The sequence below is a fragment of the Brienomyrus brachyistius genome, unplaced genomic scaffold (assembly GCF_023856365.1).
Source record: "Brienomyrus brachyistius isolate T26 unplaced genomic scaffold, BBRACH_0.4 scaffold27, whole genome shotgun sequence".
NCBI lineage: Eukaryota > Metazoa > Chordata > Actinopteri > Osteoglossiformes > Mormyridae > Brienomyrus > Brienomyrus brachyistius.
In genome coordinates, this window is record NW_026042306.1 from 5,321,431 (window position 1) to 5,343,059 (window position 21,629).

Here is a 21,629-nt window from a genome sequence, read left to right on the forward strand (position 1 = left end):
CATTAGACATATATAATATGATGTCTACCGTTAATGTAATAACTGCCAATAATGTGCTAATTTTCCCCCTTAATGTAATAAAGGCTGATACAGTAATAACTTACCAATATCATACTAACATATTTGAATCAAAAACGTATCACATTATTACATTATAGGCTTTATTACACAAAAAAACGGGAAAATTGTTATGTTATTAGCAGTTATATTAACAGTAGTTTATAGTAGCTGCTATTAACAGCAGTGATTAGCTGCTACAGACCCTAACAATCACACAATTTCTTTTGACTGCTTATGATTTTTTGCACACTACTGTACACACACACACACACATATATGTACATATTCATATGGTTGATTGCCCACAAAACTCAACTGTGATTAATCAGCCTGTTCTCCAGACCAAAGAACAGTGAAAACCATTCTAACTTAACCTACAAGAAGCAATTCCAGAACACAAAGAAGAAGATGTGCTAGATGTCTTTATGGGGACTCTGCATTCATGTCTATGGGCAAAACCCTAATCCCAACTATGAAAACGTTATCCCCTACCCAGCCCCAACCCACAGTCGTTGCTGTTGTAGTTCTCTCCTACCATTTATATTGTCACAATGAACTATATCCTAAGATGTACAAGTAAAAAGTTTGTATATAGTATAGCATGAAAAATAATAAGAAGAAAACTCAGCCAGAGTGGAATTGTTTTATATAAACACTCGTGCGCTCTTGCGTTGTGTACACCCAAAATGGCGATTCCACAATAAACTGCGGCTATATCGAGTGTGATGTTAGCTGCAAAAGACGCAAGCAGATCCCAACTTCACTTTGCTACACGTGCCAGAGTGGAATTGTTTTATATAAACACTCGTGCGCTCTTGCGTTGTGTACACCCAAAATGGCGATTCCACAATAAACTGCGGCTATATCGAGTGTGATGTTAGCTGCAAAAGACGCAAGCAGATCCCAACTTCACTTTGCTACACGTGCATTGTAAAAGCAGGGCCACAAACAAAACAACGCCTACGTCTCTGTGTTCAATTCAAACGGAAAATGTCGCCAAATCCATTCACCATTTCACTATATGCTAGCTAGTCATGGCGCGAGCATTAGCTGCGGACGCGAACAGCTTCAGCTTATCTTCCCACAATTCAGCTCGACTGTTTAAACTTCAGCCAAAGACAACATTCTGTGTTAAGTGAGAGTTCTAACGATAAATAATAATTACTTACATCGTTCAATGGGCGCCCTCGGAATATCTGTCCTGCCACTACTCCCATCCACTTCTAGCTTAACTCGTCCATCTGTGTGGGTGCGCAAGAACGATGGGTGCCGTGAAGCTGCAGGAAAATAAACTTAAAAACCTGCACGAAAATATATTAAACGTGGAGGAGTTAGTCGGCAGAAGTGAGGAATTACAAAAAATAAAATAAAAAACGATTTCTCAAGAAAAGATCATAAAACAGGAAAATGGTCAATAGCTCATGGAGTGATATTGCACACTGTACCTTGATTAACATAACTGCTCTATAATACATAATCGATTATATTCAATATCGTTCAGGATTTGGGTAAATTGTACACAGCACAATAATCATTGTGATAATTCCACACTTGCTGCAATTTGTTTTCATGACCGTATTGGGGATATATGCGGTCCGATAAATACGTCCGCCTTGTGCTAAATGTTGACCAAAACAGACGGACCGCCCAGCCCAATTTTCAAGGACTATTCTTGTTCCAAATAATTGCCACAACGGGCCGACCAGATTTAGCCCATAAAATAATGTCCTGTGGACATTTGTTGCTCAATGACTTATGTCTAAAGTGGAAACTAGGGAATAAGATGCGAACTTAAACCTCGTTCCTGACAGACATGTAAAGGACCTTTTTTGTTTTTCATTTTTAGAAACGTAGCGGAGGAGAAAAAATATGAAAACATTTATTTATTTATTTATTTTATTTCGGGAATTTGTGATTTGACTATTCTTACATAATACAAAACTTAAATTCTAAGATAAGCACGGTATACATTTTCCAAAAGTGATGTTAAAAACATTTCACTTGTTCTTCTTGTACAGCTGATTGTGCGTAGAATATACCCCCCCCCCCCCCCCCCGCCATTTCGAGTCTCAAATATAGATTTAAAAATAAACATTACGGTATCTTAGGAAACTGTGACGCAAAGTGCGGTTTTTGCGTCTTAGAACGTATGTACACGTCATTTCGAGTGATATAAAAAGGAGAGAGAGACGAGATATCCACATTTTTGAATTATGATGGCACACGACATGGAGCGAGTACTGATGTCCCCGGCATTCGAAGTGTTTAACAAGCTTCGGCTGGCAGGACAGCTTTGTGACGTGGTCCTCATCACCGACGGTGTTCAATTCAACGCCCATAGAGTAATTCTGTGTGGCTGTAGCTCCTACTTCCAGTAAGTAACTGTGACCCATATATGAAGATGCGAAAACAGCAAGGAGTCAGTTTTTATCTCTCGTTAGCAATGACTTCTCCTTGGCAATAAGGCTCTAGGATGACAGAAAGTTTATATTAATATACATTATATTAAATTATATTAATGTAGGTCAGTGCTGATCATGAAATATTTCTGATAAGTGTACCACCTTAACTTTTACTATATAATAATAATAATAATAATAATGGTATAAATATATAAAAAGGGGACCATGTCAAACAGGCAAAACAAAGTATTCCGGGGGACTTGCCCACCAGCCCAAGTAAAATATATTAAAGGGGGAGCTACTGTTGGAAAAATAAGAATTAAAGCCCCAGGCCCCTAGTTCTTAAATGCCTATGAGATCATCTGTAGCAGGGGGTCCTTATCTCTGCTTAATTTCCATTCGGGGGTCCCTGGTTCAGAAGATTTAGAAAACCCCTTATTTAACTTTGCCTGCAAAACCGATATTTATTAGATGAGTCACTTCTGGATTGTGTTTCAGGGCTCTGTTCACCAGTGACTGGAGTGATTCAGGAAAGCGGGAGTACCAACTCCCAGGCATTTCCCCAGAAACACTGAGGCAGGTCATAGAGTATGCCTACACATACTCTGTGGTCATCACAGCTGAGAATGTGGAGAACCTCCTGGCAGCTGCTGATTATCTCAGTGTCTTGGGCATCGTGCAGCGCTGCTGTGATTTCCTGCATGAGCAGCTCTGCCTCAACAACTGCATTGGCCTTCTTAAAATCGCCGATGTCTACTGCGTAAACGAGCTGCACCAGTCTGCATTCAACTTAATCTTGAAAAACTTCAAGGAGGTTGCCATCAGCTCAAATGAGTTCCCAGAACTAAGTCTTGAACAACTTTCTGACATCATCGAGCAGGATGAGCTTAATGTCAGAGAAGAGGATGTAGTGTTTGAGGCCATCCTCCGGTGGATCAAACACGAGCCTGCCACCCGAGAGGCCCACATTTCAGTCCTATTGGCCAAGGTGAGTATAGTTATACTATGTTTTCATTGACTTGTGTATATAACAATAGAATGCTCATTGAGTGAAGTCCTTATTACTGTAGCTAAAGACTGAACCTCCATTTCCATGTCCCATAAGTGTACAACCAAGGCTTCCAGGTATTACACCTAGGAGGAGAGTGTAACAAATAATGGAAAACAAAACACTCAGATGTCTTACATTAAACAAGTGTTAGCTGACACATCTGAGACTTTCAAAGTAAATGGCTTCAGCTAAAGAAAAAAAAATTTGCACTTACTGCTGTATCCTTAATGTTAGGAATTGCTCATCTCCAGAGATTCACAGAAAGCACTAAGGAACTCATGGGAATTCTCTCATTCTCTCATTGTTTCCTGTGTAGATTCGGATGGCTCGTATGGATCCGGAATACTTCATGAAAATCGTCAAAGCCAACGATCTAGTGAAGGCCAATGTGGCGTGCAGGCCAATCATCACTGATGTACTGAAGGTCATCTATGATCTTCATGATGAAAGTCCACTCTCTGATTTTGAGAACCCACTGATCCGCCCGCGCTTGCCCTCTGACATTTTGCTGGCTGTTGGTGGATGGAACATGCACACGACAAACTGCATCGATGCATATGACACACGGGCCGACCGCTGGGTGGATATAACACAGGGGCAGGAGACTCGCCAGTCCGGCCATGGCAGTGTGTGTTTAAATGGCTTCATGTATTGTTTTGGGGGTTATGATGGCCATAATTTCACCGATGCTGTGCTCAGATTTGACCCCGTCGCACGGACATGGCAGCACATGGCCCCTATGCACTGGCGCCGCTGTTGTGTCAGTGTGGCCGTAAGTAACGGCTTCATCTATGTGATGGGTGGCCGTTTAGACGTGTCGCCTCTGAATATCGTAGAGCGATATGACCCAAATGCCAATGAGTGGACCATCATCCAGCCCATGAACGAGGAGCGACAGGGTGCCAGTGCCACCACCCTGAATGGAAAGGTAGGTTAATAGGAGGGCGTCTGCCTGTGGTTACCCTCATTTTCCCCTTGAAATTGATTATGTTACATACTCAGTAGCTCGCTTTGTCTTCAAATGGTTGATTTCAATCCATAATTGTTTATTCAGTAAACGTCAGTGTTTAGATAAAACATAAATGACCTTGCATTGTCGCTCTGCATTAGTGGCACATTGGGCAGTGCTGTGGTGTCCAGCTCTGTGTTTTTGCAATTTTGCCCACAGCCCAAGACTTGTGAGATACAATAACTGGTGTTAACGTAGGAGCTTTACCCAATTCCAGTCCTGGAGGGTCAGAATCCTAAACAATTTGCAGATTTCCCTATTCAAACAAACCTAGTGAACTTAATTAGCTGATTAAGCTGCGGTTCACAAGGGAAATGATCACAACTAACTGTAAATTCCCTACCAATGCCCATGTGCTTCCTGTGGTAGGTTCCAGGTTCACCACCACCCTGTACTGAATAGACTTTTATGGAAGGTGGATGGATTAAACATCCATTAGCTAAATGTACATTTACGCTTTCTAGATCTCCATCTCCAAACATGTACAGCATAACACACATCACTTGTGAACCATCTTTCCTACATATACATTTGTGGGGGTAGCAATGGAGCTCAGACCACTTCCACTGCGGAGTGCTATGATCCACTCACGGGCGAATGGACCTTGATCGCTCCCATGCGCACTCGCCAACGTGGCCTTGGAGTAGCGGCATATCAGGGAAACATCTATGCGGTGAGTGATTCCTTTCTTGTACTCTGAAACAAAGGAGTCAAATCTCAAGATTTATCTGAGACTCATTTTTTGTCACTGCTGCTGTGTCACAGATTGTAATGCGCTTAAATCAAACAAAAGAATTCAGTGGATGAAATGACCTGCTGGGAAGGCCCATCTCAATACACATATGCTCCCTGCATATCTGGGTTATAAACGAATACACTTAGTAAAGCTTAGATTTTTGATTACAGTTATATTCTGTAGTTCCAGACGTAATTGCTCTGTTTGTTTTTTTTTTCAGTGTCTGACTACAAGTATTATTTTTAGTACTAATAAAAATAATAATAAAAGCAAAATATATGATCATAAGAAGTATTTTTTTGATGGTTGACAGTTTTCGCTGAATTGTACAGGTTTTCTGTTGCCCAAATTCCCTTTTTTTCCACTGCAGTTATGTTGACATGTATGTTGAACACAAATTAGTTATAAGCTTGTGTCCTATATAGACAATGGGAGGTTCTGTGCAGCCTGCTATTATAGGGCGATAATTCCTTAAGAGTTCCTGACTTCGAGAAAGCTGATATTTACTTATCCGTTTGGTACCCGAGTGATCACTTACCATTGGTGTCTCGCAGGTGGGCGGTACCAACGGGGCTCATCCAGTGCGGACTATGGAGGTCTATGACCCTGCAATTAACCAGTGGCACGCTGGGCCTCCCATGAGACAACAAAGAAGCTATTTCGGCATCGCAGTGGTGGACGGCTTGCTGTTTGCGATGGGAGGCTCCGATGGCTTCAAAGTAACTGCAAAAGTGGAATGTTTCAATGCAGTGAAAGGCAGCTGGTGCCGTGCGCAGGAAATGATTGCACCTAAGAGGAGCTTCAGCTGCTGCACAGTGCCTGCGCACCCCCGCTTCGTACAGTACGCTGCACCTCGCCCACCTGCCCCCATCTGCCTGCCTGGTGGGTAACCAGCTTATCATGTCTAACGTTAATGCTTCGTACATTAGACCTATATAACATGTGCCCTTGAGAGGTAAAGTGGGCTATCCCACAAAAACAAAGTTTTGAGAAAATGAGCTCCAAAGTTGAATTAAAAAAAAAAAAAATCAGTGTGTCTATACCCTACAATTGATATGTATCATAGGTAGCACAGATCTCAGTATATTTAAAAGATAGATAGACCCTCAATAATTAATATTGGACAGTCATTTTTGACTGACATGTGGGATAGCCCACTTTACCTCTCAAGGGCACATATGATACCTACCGTTAATGTAATAACTGCCAATAATGTGCTAATTTTCCCCCTTAATGTAATAAAGGCTGATACAATAATATCTTGCCAATACCATACTAACATATTTGAATCAAAAACACACCACATTACTACATTATATACTTTATTACACAAAAAACGGGAAAATTGTTATGTTATTAGCAGTTATATTAACAGTAGTTTAGCTGCTACAGACAGCAGCTATTAGCTGCTATTAACAGCAGTGATTAGCTGCTACAAACCGTAACAATCGTGACATCACACAATTTCTTTTGACTGCTTATGATTTTTTGCACACTACTGTACACACACACACACATATATATGTACATATGTATATGGTTGATTGTCCACAAAAATCAACTGTGATTAATCAGCCTGATCTCCAGACCAAAGAACTGTGAAAACCATTCTAACTTAACCTACAAGAAGCAATTCCTGAACACAAAGAAGAAGATGTGCTACGGCCCTGCTACACACACACACACACACACACATATAAGGTATCTGTATCTTTGTGGGGACTCCATACTGAGTTCCAACCCACAACACAATTAATCAGTGAGGAAATTCATAGTATTATCTCTTGTTATGTTATTTTTTTAAATTATTTATAATGTATTTAAAAACCTATGGCAAACAGTAAGTTAATGAATTGAAATTACAGGTAACCACGTGCTCAACAAGTGGTTGGCAGGGAACAAGGGAAACGCTACAGACTGACAACAGGGGAGGACAAGAAAGACTGACAACACGTGGGACGAGATGACCAATGACACCTACTGGCCAAACAGGGAAGGGACACAGAATGGGACAGTTAAATAACACTGGGATTCCCTGAAGGGTTTGGCATTCCCTGAAGCCAAGCTGTTAATTATTGTACTCCACGCCACCTCTGGTGATTGAATTGCAATGCAATGATTATGTTGTTCTATAATCTTATTGAATAAGTGTTATAAGTTGTTAGAAGTTATTTTTGTATTCTTTTATACTTCATTTTTAACAGTGTGATTTTTGACCTGACAGCTTTGTTTGGCAGTAAAAAGCTTTAAGGGGGCAGTTTAATGGCTCTATACACAGCAATATGTATAATGGCCAAAGTGTTCTTATTGAACATGCTTAATTTATTTTTGTATACAACGTTTAAATAAATGTCTTATTTGGAGAACAAAGGCTGGAAAAATGTTATTTGTTGTCTGAAAACCAAAATAATTTTGAGAGCTTTGTACAATTTGTTAGCAGAATTACCTTATAGACCTAATACACTTTTGAATGCAATATAATTCTCCATGGCAGTAACCCAGCTGACTGGTGGAGCAAGTTCATTTTGTCTCTGCAAGACCTCAAAGTGAATTTGAAGATCATTGTCTCCACAAAGACTATGAAGATTTTCAGGAGATACATGGAATCCACAGTTTCTTCCATTAAACCTAGAGTGCAATCCAACAAAATGTTTCAATAATAAAATTTACATTTCAAAAAGTGGCTTCTGGTTTGTCAGATGGGCAGTGTGCATTCCATACCTACTTGTAGTCATCTAGTTCTTTTTGCAGGACACCCAGAAAGCTGAATACTGTAGCAGCAAACATTTCTGTTGGTAACAGCCATTAAAGAGATTCCTTCGTCCAAAATTGCCCCCTAGTGGTGGAATATTGCAACGCAAATAATGGAGATTTCACTTCACTGTATTTTACAGCTAACGAAAATGTAATGTGTGTGTGTATACATTTTTTGTTTCATACATTTAAATGTACATTTTTTATATAACAAACAACATTACTTTATAGTTGTTTAAAAGGCAGAAACTTCAATGTACACGAAGTCACCAATAAATTACATCTATTTATCCAACATGTTATATAATATACATACTGTGTTTGAAAACTTTTCAGTTTTACGATTTCAGGACAGATCAGCCACTCTATTAGGAACATTACGCTTTTTGGTTGCGGGTGTTAGCTTTGCTGCTGCTATTACAGTTTTTACCCATTGCTTGAACACTATAGACACATGCTTAAACCAAAGTAACGTAACTTGAAGTTGTTGTTACTATACCTTAAACAAAGTGCAACCATACCTTAAATAAAAGTTCTGGTTAGCACTTTAGTTGCAATTCTGCAACACACTCACTCCTTTCTACAACACACTTACTCCTGCACACTACACACTATGTCATACATAAGACACTTCATTCAAAAATGAAATCTCAGGGTACCAGTGGGAAAACACATCTATTCAAAATACAAAACACATTGGGCAATTGAAAATACTTAGACACACACCTGAAAATGCTTACTTACAAAATGGAACACCAATCAGCCAGCTACAAATACACCTCACTTAAGCCATTTTGAGAAGTTTGCAAGCATGGAAGCAGGGAGAGCTAGAGGCAGAGGTAGAGGAAGAGGAAGACAGGCAGAGAGAGAGAGGAGGAAGTGGTCGAAGAGGCTATGCAAGGACCATTATTTCTGATGACATAAGAGCAACTTTGGTGGACCATGTAATAAACCATGGCCTGACTATGAGGGAAGCTGGGCAGAGAGTCCACCCTAATCTAAGCCGTTTCACAGTTTCATCCATAATAAGGACATTCCGACTGGAAAACAGGTATGTCTTCAACTCTCTACTCTACTCAGACTGTATCTAGAGTATTTACAATACTGTACCATATCACATTGCCGTATCACATGTACTGTATTTCAGGGTGACTAATGCTCCTTTTTGAAGAAAAGTAGTAGTTTTGTGAAACATACGATGATAACGTGTTGAGATGTTTCAGTACTGTGTATGGTATACACAGTAAAGTACAGTATATACAGTACTGTAAAAAAGAAGCAAACCAATAACAATTTGTGGTTGCATTTTTCTACAGAATGGCTAGAAGACCTACTGGGGGTGGACGGCAGCGCCTGTTCACACAACAGCAGGAACTTGCCATTGTGAACCTAGTGAGAGCAAACAATGCAATCCGTCTCCACCAGCTACAGCAACAAATACTTGAAGATAGGCAGGTATTCAACAACATAAATCGAGTAAGCATTACCACTATCAGACGCATCCTGGTAAAGCACAACATGACCATGAAGCAACTGTACAGGGTCCCAATTGAGAGGAACAGTGTCAGGGTCAAAGGACTTCGACATGAATATGTACAGGTAAGTGTAACAGTCCTTTACATTTACAATACAGAATGGGTGCAGTCCAGTAACAGCTGAATATGTACCATTTGATCAGTACCACATAGATATATTCGGAAAGCTACACAGGTACCTGTGTGGTGGGGTGGGGCGGTTCTGTATGTGTAGTAGTGTAGTTGTGTGTTTTGAGTAATGCCATCTACAATATGTATTTTTTGTTGCAGAGAATCTTGGACGTGGATGGAGCTGCTCAGCCTCATGAATTTATTTACGTTGACGAGGCTGGATTCAACCTTAGCAAAAGTAGACGACGGGGACATAATATACTTGGCCAAAGGACGATTGTGCACGTCCCGGGGCAGTGCGGGGGAAATATCACATTGTGTGCCGCCATAAGCCTCCGAGGGCTACTGTACCATCATTCCAAACTGGGTCCATATAATGCGCAACACATAATCACATTTCTAGATGCACTTCATGATGCAGTTGTACAGGACAGACCAGAGCAGCCCAGGTTTGTTGTTGTCTGGGATAATGTCAGTTTCCATCGGGCTGCTATCGTCCAGAACTGGTTCACCAACCATGATCAATTTGAAGTTGTGTATTTGCCCCCTTACTCGCCATTTCTCAACCCTATAGAAGAGTTTTTTTCTGCTTGGAGATGGCGCGTATATGACCGCCAACCACATGCCCGCATGCCTCTTCTGCAGGCAATGGAACAGGCCTGCGGAGATATTGAGGTAAGGTCAATCCATGGATGGATTCGGCACACAAGGGGATATTTTCCCCGATGCTTAGCAAGAGCAGACATTGCTTGTGATGTTGATGAGATTCTGTGGCCAGACCCCAACAGACGGCAGGATCCATAAGTGCAAATGTGGAATGCTACAATGCAGAGAAAGGCAGCTGGTTCCGTACGCAGGACATGATTACACCCAAGAGGAACTTCAGCTGCTGCACAGTGCCCCCCTGCATCATACAGTACGCTGCACCTCGCCCACCTGCCCCCATCTGCCTGCCTGGTGGGTAACCAGGTTACGCATCTACCGGTGTGGCTAGCATCACTGGACTTAATCAACAGAAACAGTGGACACTAACAAGAATCAGAAACATTCACCAAAATAAGGAAAATGCCTCTTGAATAATGGACTGAGGGAACAGAACTTAGACCTTACAGTGGAGTCAGAGCATAGAGGTTAAGGCACTAGAACAGCTATCAAAATGCAATTATGGCAAGACAACTGCTTTCCTTTGTTATCGGATGCTGTAATGGTTTGCTCCTGTTGTGTAACATGCCACTTGTTTGCATGCATTTGTTAATTGCCTTGTTCTCTCCAACCATTTCTCTGTCTTAGAGCATCTGCCAAATGAATAATACACAGAGCACAACTATAGCAGAGCTCAGCTGGGACCTCCTGCATGCTTTTACAGCAAGCAATGAGTGTGCTCTTCTAGAACAGATTTAATATCTGGCTACGGTTGTTGGGGACACATGTGTTAGATATGTGAAATGCTTTATTCATACAAATAAAGCCCTTATATTTGTATTTTTATCACATGTGTTATCACATTAAATTTATGAGTAGTATCTTCATAGAATTTGTGCCGTGCGTGTGGTGTTCTCCATATTAATTCATATCTCAATTAAACATTATAACCAGGATGCAGCCAAAGCCCCAAAAATAAATTCTGAATATCAGTCATTTAACAAAAACAATACAGAACAATGTTTTTCAACCTGATCCACAGGAACCCCCAGTCCATCCACGTTTTTGCTCCTTGCCAGACAGCTGGTGCTGGGAGAGAGCAAAAACATGGACTGCTGAGGGTCCACAAGAAACACTGATAAAACATAATATATATGCAGACCGAATGTCTATGGCACCCCCTAAAGGAGCATCATATGCGTAAAGAACTGCTTAAGGTTTCATGCCACAGGACCCTCCAGAGCATGAAAGCCAGCTTCTGCTTCTGGTTCCAGCACTTAGCCAATCTACTGACCCTTCATCACCGATTGCTGAGTTGGAAACATTCAGGTGGATCAGCTGACCTGCATGCTTGCATCCAATCAGAAGCAGCAAATTTCCCTCCATTTTCCCCTTCTTTTTCTCTTATCAGCTTACAGTTATATTTCCTGTTGCTCATCTCAGTTTGTCCTAGTCAATTAATATTCTCTCATTTGTTAAGTGCTACTATTTATTGTCTTTCTGTGAGTTAAACTGAAGGGTATTTTCCCTTATAGACCGTCTCTTCCTGCTATCAGGCAATCATAGGCCAGTGGGACAGGAGGGAGGGTTCTACCCTTTTTCACTCAGGGTGACTGGAATTTTCCAAACAAACGGGCAGTTTCAGAATCCCCCATTTGTTGCGGTCTCCAGAAAAGTGTTACATATGAACCATGTGGTACAGTCTGATTAGACGAAAGCATCCCATAGAGCTGTTTCTGATCTAAATGAACAAATTCTGAATTATGACTCTTGAGCTTTGTTGATTTTAGAGTTTTCTGCCATCTGGAGTAGAAAAAAAAACACACATTTATCTCAGAATTCTGACTTATTAAGTCGAAATTCTGATTTTTTTTCCCTCACAATTCTTACTTTATTTCTCATTATTCTGAGTACTTCTCTAACAACCAGCAATTAGTCGGAGACATCACTTCTGCTCCAGCTTTAATGGTTCAGTGAGATTTGCATACAGCAGCAGACAGGAGCGAAGGCTACAATGGCTGTATCTGCTCTGTCCAGGCATTTTATTATTTCCAGTTGTGTGTGTGAATGGCAGCCTACATCGGAACTTGCAATTAATTATCCTGTAAATGTTAAGCTGGTTTGCAATGAAAATGGGCAATAGAACTTCTCTCTTGCCTAATAAGTTGTGGTACAAGCATATCTAACGTTAATGCTTCGTGCATTAGACCAGGGGCGCTGTAAAGGGGGGGTAAACGATGACGATTCTCGGGGCCCATGACTGAGAGGGGGCCCAGAGAAGCCCCCAATAAACTGTGTGGGGGGCCCTGTCAAGATTCCTTTCATGGGACCCAAAATCCTTAGCAGCGCCCCTGCATTAGACATATATAATATGATGTCTACCGTTAATGTAATAACTGCCAATAATGTGCTAATTTTCCCCCTTAATGTAATAAAGGCTGATACAGTAATAACTTACCAATATCATACTAACATATTTGAATCAAAAACGTATCACATTATTACATTATAGGCTTTATTACACAAAAAAACGGGAAAATTGTTATGTTATTAGCAGTTATATTAACAGTAGTTTATAGTAGCTGCTATTAACAGCAGTGATTAGCTGCTACAGACCCTAACAATCACACAATTTCTTTTGACTGCTTATGATTTTTTGCACACTACTGTACACACACACACACACATATATGTACATATTCATATGGTTGATTGCCCACAAAACTCAACTGTGATTAATCAGCCTGTTCTCCAGACCAAAGAACAGTGAAAACCATTCTAACTTAACCTACAAGAAGCAATTCCAGAACACAAAGAAGAAGATGTGCTAGATGTCTTTATGGGGACTCTGCATTCATGTCTATGGGCAAAACCCTAATCCCAACTATGAAAACGTTATCCCCTACCCAGCCCCAACCCACAGTCGTTGCTGTTGTAGTTCTCTCCTACCATTTATATTGTCACAATGAACTATATCCTAAGATGTACAAGTAAAAAGTTTGTATATAGTATAGCATGAAAAATAATAAGAAGAAAACTCAGCCAGAGTGGAATTGTTTTATATAAACACTCGTGCGCTCTTGCGTTGTGTACACCCAAAATGGCGATTCCACAATAAACTGCGGCTATATCGAGTGTGATGTTAGCTGCAAAAGACGCAAGCAGATCCCAACTTCACTTTGCTACACGTGCATTGTAAAAGCAGGGCCACAAACAAAACAACACCTACGTCTCTGTACTCAATTCCAACGGAAAATGTCGCCAAATCCATTCACCATTTCACTATGTGCTAGCTAGTCATGGCGCGAGCATTAGCTGCGGACGCGAACAGCTTCAGCTTATCTTCCCACAATTCAGCTCGACTGTTTAAACTTCAGCCAAAGACAACATTCTGTGTTAAGTGAGAATTCTAACGATAAATAATAATTACTTACATCGTTTAATGGGTGCCCTCGGAATATCTGTCCTGCCACTACTCCCATCCACTTCTAGCTTAACTCGTCCATCTGTGTGGGTGCGCAAGAACGATGGGTGCCGTGAAGCTGCAGGAAAACAAACTTAAAAACCTGCACGAAAATATATTAAACGTGGAGGAGTTAGTCGGCAGAAGTGAGGAATTACAAAAAATAAAATAAAAAACGATTTCTCAAGAAAAGATCATAAAACAGGAAAATGGTCAATAGCTCATGGAGTGATATTGCACACTGTACCTTGATTAACATAACTGCTCTATAATACATAATCGATTATATTCAATAGCGTTCAGGATTTGGGTGAAGTGTACACAGCACAATAATCATTGTGATAATTCCACACTTGCTGCAATTTGTTTTCATGACCGTATTGGGGATATATGCGGTCCGATAAATACGTCCGCCTTGTGCTAAATGTTGACCAAAACAGACGGACCGCCCAGCCCAATTTTCAAGGACTATTCTTGTTCCAAATAATTGCCACAACGGGCCGACCAGATTTAGCCCATAAAATAATGTCTTGTGGACATTTGTTGCTCAATGGCTTATGTCTAAAGTGGAAACTAGGGAATAAGATGCGAACTTAAACCTCGTTCCTGACAGACATGTAAAGGACCTTTTTTGTTTTTCATTTTTAGAAACGTAGCGGAGGAGAAAAAATATGAAAACATTTATTTATTTATTTTATTTCGGGAATTCGTGATTTGACTATTCTTACATAATACAAAACTTAAATTCTAAGATAAGCACGGTATACATTTTCCAAAAGTGATGTTAAAAACATTTCACTTGTTCTTCTTGTACAGCTGATTGTGCGTAGAATATACCCCCCCCCCCCCCAATCCATTTCGAGTCTCAAATATACATTTAAAAATAAACATTACGGTATCTTAGGAAACTGTGACGCAAAGTGCGGTTTTTGCGTCTTAGAACGTATGTACACGTCATTTCGAGTGATATAAAAAGGAGAGAGAGACGAGATATCCACATTTTTGAATTATGATGGCACACGACATGGAGCGAGTACTGATGTCCCCGGCGTTCGAAGTGTTTAACAAGCTTCGGCTGGCAGGACAGCTTTGTGACGTGGTCCTCATCACCGACGGTGTTCAATTCAACGCCCATAGAGTAATTCTGTGTGGCTGTAGCTCCTACTTCCAGTAAGTAGCGGTGACCCATATATGAAGATGCGAAAACAGCAAGGAGTCAGTTTTTATCTCTCGTTAGCAATGACTTCTCCTTGGCAATAAGGCTCTAGGATGACAGAAAGTTTATATTAATATACATTATATTAAATTATATTAATGTAGGTCAGTGCTGATCAGAAATATTTCTGATAAGTGTACCACCTTAACTTTTACTATATAATAATAATAATAATAATAATAATAATAATGGTATAAATATATAAAAAGGGGACCATGTCAAACAGGCAAAACAAAGTATTCCGGGGGACTTGCCCACCAGCCCAAGTAAAATATATTAAAGGGGGAGCTACTGTTGGAAAAATAAGAATTAAAGCCACCGGTCCCTAGTTCTTAGATGCCTATGAGATCATCTGTAGCAGGGGGTCCTTATCTCTGCTTAATTTCCATTTGGGGGTCCCTGGTTCAGAAGATTTAGAAAACCCCTTATTTAACTTTGCCTGCAAAACCGATATTTATTAGATGAGTCACTTCTGGATTGTGTTTCAGGGCTCTGTTCGCCAGTGACTGGAATGATTCAGGAAAGCGGGAGTACCAACTCCCAGGCATTTCCCCAGAAACACTGAGGCAGGTCATAGAGTATGCCTACACGTACTCTGTGGTCATCACAGCTGACAATGTGGAGAACCTCCTGGCAGCTGCTGATTATCTCAGTGTCTTGGGCATCGTACAGCGCTGCTATGATTTCCTGCATGAGCAGCTCTGCCTCAACAACTGCATTGGCCTTCTTAAAATCGCCGATGTCTACTGCGTAAACGAGCTGCACCAGTCTGCATTCAACTTCATCTTGAAAAACTTTAAGGAGGTTGCCATCAGCTCAAATGAGTTCCCAGAACTAAGTCTTGAACAACTTTCTGACATCATCGAGCAGGATGAGCTTAATGTCAGAGAAGAGGATGTAGTGTTTGAGGCCATCCTCCGGTGGATCGAGCACGAGCCTGCCACCCGAGAGGCCCACATTTCAGTCCTATTGGCCAAGGTGAGTATAGTTATACTATGTTCTCATTGACTTGTGTATATAACAATAGAATGCTCATTGAGTGAAGTCCTTATTACTGTAGCTAGAGACTGAACCTCCATTTCCATGTCCCATAAGTCTACAACCAAGGCTTCCAGGTATTACACCTGGGAGGAGAGTGTAACAAATAATGGAAAACAAAACACCGAAATGTCTTACATGAAATAAGTGTTAGCTGACATATCTGAGACTTTCTATGTAAATGGCTTCAGCTAATGTACCTTTAATGTTAGGAATTGCTCATCTCCAGAGATTCACAGAAAGCACTAAGGAACTCATGGGAATTCTCTCATTCTCTCATTGTTTCCTGTGTAGATTCGGATGGCTCGTATGGATCCGGAATACTTCATGAAAATCGTCAAAGCCAACGATCTAGTGAAGGCCAATGTGGCGTGCAGGCCAATCATCACTGATGTACTGAAGGTCATCTATGATCTTCATGATGAAAGTCCACTCTCTGATTTTGAGAACCCACTGATCCGCCCGCGCTTGCCCTCTGACATTTTGCTGGCTGTTGGTGGATGGAACATGCACACGACAAACTGCATCGATGCATATGACACACGGGCCGACCGCTGGGTGGATATAACACAGGGGCAGGAGACTCGCCAGTCCGGCCATGGCAGTGTGTGTTTAAATGGCTTCATGTATTGTTTTGGGGGTTATGATGGCCATAATTTCACCGATGCTGTGCTCAGATTTGACCCCGTCGCACGGACATGGCAGCACATGGCCCCTATGCACTGGCGCCGCTGTTGTGTCAGTGTGGCCGTAAGTAACGGCTTCATCTATGTGATGGGTGGCCGTTTAGACGTGTCGCCTCTGAATATCGTAGAGCGATATGACCCAAATGCCAATGAGTGGACCATCATCCAGCCCATGAACGAGGAGCGACAGGATGCCAGTGCCACCACCCTGAATGGAAAGGTAGGTTAATAGGAGGGCGTCTGCCTGTGGTTACCCTCATTTTCCCCTTGAAATTGATTATGTTACATACTCAGTAGCTCGCTTTGTCTTCAAATGGTTGATTTCAATCCATAATTGTTTATTCAGTAAACGTCAGTGTTTAGATAAAACATAAATGACCTTGCATTGTCGCTCTGCATTAGTGGCACATTGGGCAGTGCTGTGGTGTCCAGCTCTGTGTTTTTGCAATTTTGCCCACAGCCCAAGACTTGTGAGATACAATAACTGGTGTTAACGTAGGAGCTTTACCCAATTCCAGTCCTGGAGGGTCAGAATCCTAAACAATTTGCAGATTTCCCTATTCAAACAAACCTAGTGAACTTAATTAGCTGATTAAGCTGCGGTTCACAAGGGAAATGATCACAACTAACTGTAAATTCCCTACCAATGCCCATGTGCTTCCTGTGGTAGGCTCCAGGTTCACCACCACCCTGTACTGAATAGACTTTTATGGAAGGTGGATGGATTAAACATCCATTAGCTAAATGTACATTTACGCTTTCTAGATCTCCATCTCCAATCATGTACAGCATAACACACATCACTTGTGAACCATCTTTCCTAGATATACATTTGTGGGGGTAGCAATGGAGCTCAGACCACTTCCACTGCGGAGTGCTATGATCCACTCACGGGCGAATGGACCTTGATCGCTCCCATGCGCACTCGCCGACGTGGCCTTGGAGTAGCGGCATATCAGGGAAACATCTATGCGGTGAGTGATTCCTTTCTTGTACTCTGAAACAAAGGAGTCAAATCTCAAGATTTATCTGAGACTCATTTTTTGTCACTGCTGCTGTGTCACAGATTGTAATGCGCTTAAATCAAACAAAAGAATTCAGTGGATGAAATGACCTGCTGGGAAGGCCCATCTCAATACATATATGCTCCCTGCATATCTGGGTTATAAACGAATACGCTTAGTAAAGCTTAGATTTTTGATTACAGTTATATTCTGTAGTTCCAGACGTAATTGCTCTGTTTGTTTTTTTTTTCAGTGTCTGACTACAAGTATTATTTTTAGTACTAATAAAAATAATAATAAAAGCAAAATATATGATCATAAGAAGTATTTTTTTGATGGTTGACAGTTTTCGCTGAATTGTACAGGTTTTCTGTTGCCCAAATTCCCTTTTTTTCCACTGCAGTTATGTTGACATGTATGTTGAACACAAATTAGTTATAAGCTTGTGTCCTATATAGACAATGGGAGGTTCTGTGCAGCCTGCTATTATAGGGCGATAATTCCTTAAGAGTTCCTGACTTCGAGAAAGCTGATATTTACTTATCTGTTTGGTACCCGAGTGATCACTTACCATTGGTGTCTCGCAGGTGGGCGGTACCAACGGGGCTCATCCAGTGCGGACTATGGAGGTCTATGACCCTGCAATTAACCAGTGGCACGCTGGGCCTCCCATGAGACAACAAAGAAGCTATTTCGGCATCGCAGTGGTGGACGGCTTGCTGTTTGCGATGGGAGGCTCCGATGGCTTCAAAGTAACTGCAAAAGTGGAATGTTTCAATGCAGTGAAAGGCAGCTGGTGCCGTGCGCAGGAAATGATTGCACCTAAGAGGAGCTTCAGCTGCTGCACAGTGCCTGCGCACCCCCGCTTCGTACAGTACGCTGCACCTCGCCCACCTGCCCCCATCTGCCTGCCTGGTGGGTAACCAGCTTATCATGTCTAACGTTAATGCTTCGTACATTAGACCTATATAACATGTGCCCTTGAGAGGTAAAGTGGGCTATCCCACAAAAACAAAGTTTTGAGAAAATGAGCTCCAAAGTTGAATTAAAAAAAAAAAAAATCAGTGTGTCTATACCCTACAATTGATATGTATCATAGGTAGCACAGATCTCAGTATATTTAAAAGATAGATAGACCCTCAATAATTAATATTGGACAGTCATTTTTGACTGACATGTGGGATAGCCCACTTTACCTCTCAAGGGCACATATGATACCTACCGTTAATGTAATAACTGCCAATAATGTGCTAATTTTCCCCCTTAATGTAATAAAGGCTGATACAATAATATCTTGCCAATACCATACTAACATATTTGAATCAAAAACACACCACATTACTACATTATATACTTTATTACACAAAAAACGGGAAAATTGTTATGTTATTAGCAGTTATATTAACAGTAGTTTAGCTGCTACAGACAGCAGCTATTAGCTGCTATTAACAGCAGTGATTAGCTGCTACAAACCGTAACAATCGTGACATCACACAATTTCTTTTGACTGCTTATGATTTTTTGCACACTACTGTACACACACACACACATATATATGTACATATGTATATGGTTGATTGTCCACAAAAATCAACTGTGATTAATCAGCCTGATCTCCAGACCAAAGAACTGTGAAAACCATTCTAACTTAACCTACAAGAAGCAATTCCTGAACACAAAGAAGAAGATGTGCTACGGCCCTGCTACACACACACACACACACACACATATAAGGTATCTGTATCTTTGTGGGGACTCCATACTGAGTTCCAACCCACAACACAATTAATCAGTGAGGAAATTCATAGTATTATCTCTTGTTATGTTATTTTTTTAAATTATTTATAATGTATTTAAAAGCCTATGGCAAACAGTAAGTTAATGAATTGAAATTACAGGTAACCACGTGCTCAACAAGTGGTTGGCAGGGAACAAGGGAAACGCTACAGACTGACAACAGGGGAGGACAAGAAAGACTGACAACACGTGGGACGAGATGACCAATGACACCTACTGGCCAAACAGGGAAGGGACACAGAATGGGACAGTTAAATAACACTGGGATTCCCTGAAGGGTTTGGCATTCCCTGAAGCCAAGCTGTTAATTATTGTACTCCACGCCACCTCTGGTGATTGAATTGCAATGCAATGATTATGTTGTTCTATAATCTTATTGAATAAGTGTTATAAGTTGTTAGAAGTTATTTTTGTATTCTTTTATACTTCATTTTTAACAGTGTGATTTTTGACCTGACAGCTTTGTTTGGCAGTAAAAAGCTTTAAGGGGGCAGTTTAATGGCTCTATACACAGCAATATGTATAATGGCCAAAGTGTTCTTATTGAACATGCTTAATTTATTTTTGTATACAACGTTTAAATAAATGTCTTATTTGGAGAACAAAGGCTGGAAAAATGTTATTTGTTGTCTGAAAACCAAAATAATTTTGAGAGCTTTGTACAATTTGTTAGCAGAATTACCTTATAGACCTAATACACTTTTGAATGCAATATAATTCTCCATGGCAGTAACCCAGCTGACTGGTGGAGCAAGTTCATTTTGTCTCTGCAAGACCTCAAAGTGAATTTGAAGATCATTGTCTCCACAAAGACTATGAAGATTTTCAGGAGATACATGGAATCCACAGTTTCTTCCATTAAACCTAGAGTGCAATCCAACAAAATGTTTCAATAATAAAATTTACATTTCAAAAAGTGGCTTCTGGTTTGTCAGATGGGCAGTGTGCATTCCATACCTACTTGTAGTCATCTAGTTCTTTTTGCAGGACACCCAGAAAGCTGAATACTGTAGCAGCAAACATTTCTGTTGGTAACAGCCATTAAAGAGATTCCTTCGTCCAAAATTGCCCCCTAGTGGTGGAATATTGCAACGCAAATAATGGAGATTTCACTTCACTGTATTTTACAGCTAACGAAAATGTAATGTGTGTGTGTATACATTTTTTGTTTCATACATTTAAATGTACATTTTTTATATAACAAACAACATTACTTTATAGTTGTTTAAAAGGCAGAAACTTCAATGTACACGAAGTCACCAATAAATTACATCTATTTATCCAACATGTTATATAATATACATACTGTGTTTGAAAACTTTTCAGTTTTACGATTTCAGGACAGATCAGCCACTCTATTAGGAACATTACGCTTTTTGGTTGCGGGTGTTAGCTTTGCTGCTGCTATTACAGTTTTTACCCATTGCTTGAACACTATAGACACATGCTTAAACCAAAGTAACGTAACTTGAAGTTGTTGTTACTATACCTTAAACAAAGTGCAACCATACCTTAAATAAAAGTTCTGGTTAGCACTTTAGTTGCAATTCTGCAACACACTCACTCCTTTCTACAACACACTTACTCCTGCACACTACACACTATGTCATACATAAGACACTTCATTCAAAAATGAAATCTCAGGGTACCAGTGGGAAAACACATCTATTCAAAATACAAAACACATTGGGCAATTGAAAATACTTAGACACACACCTGAAAATGCTTACTTACAAAATGGAACACCAATCAGCCAGCTACAAATACACCTCACTTAAGCCATTTTGAGAAGTTTGCAAGCATGGAAGCAGGGAGAGCTAGAGGCAGAGGTAGAGGAAGAGGAAGACAGGCAGAGAGAGAGAGGAGGAAGTGGTCGAAGAGGCTATGCAAGGACCATTATTTCTGATGACATAAGAGCAACTTTGGTGGACCATGTAATAAACCATGGCCTGACTATGAGGGAAGCTGGGCAGAGAGTCCACCCTAATCTAAGCCGTTTCACAGTTTCATCCATAATAAGGACATTCCGACTGGAAAACAGGTATGTCTTCAACTCTCTACTCTACTCAGACTGTATCTAGAGTATTTACAATACTGTACCATATCACATTGCCGTATCACATGT

The 21,629-nt window shown here is 40.7% G+C and overlaps 3 protein-coding genes across 4 annotated transcripts in view; 2 read left to right on the forward strand and 1 right to left on the reverse strand.

Moving 5' to 3' along the window:
- The window catches only part of LOC125720847 (general transcription factor II-I repeat domain-containing protein 2-like), a 54,279-nt gene that overhangs the window by 18,980 nt on the left and 13,670 nt on the right, over positions 1-21,629 (reverse strand). The gene's annotated exons all lie outside the window — the stretch shown is intronic.
- The window catches only part of LOC125720973 (kelch-like protein 10), a 38,115-nt gene that overhangs the window by 6,564 nt on the left and 9,922 nt on the right, over positions 1-21,629 (forward strand). The window lies entirely within an intron of this gene.
- LOC125720987 (kelch-like protein 10) lies at positions 17,289-18,643 on the forward strand. The gene is made up of 2 exons (XM_048996914.1): positions 17,289-17,677; positions 18,295-18,643. Exons 1-2 carry the CDS (start codon positions 17,621-17,623, stop codon positions 18,628-18,630), a joined length of 393 nt encoding a protein of 130 aa, XP_048852871.1. The 5' UTR covers positions 17,289-17,620; the 3' UTR covers positions 18,631-18,643.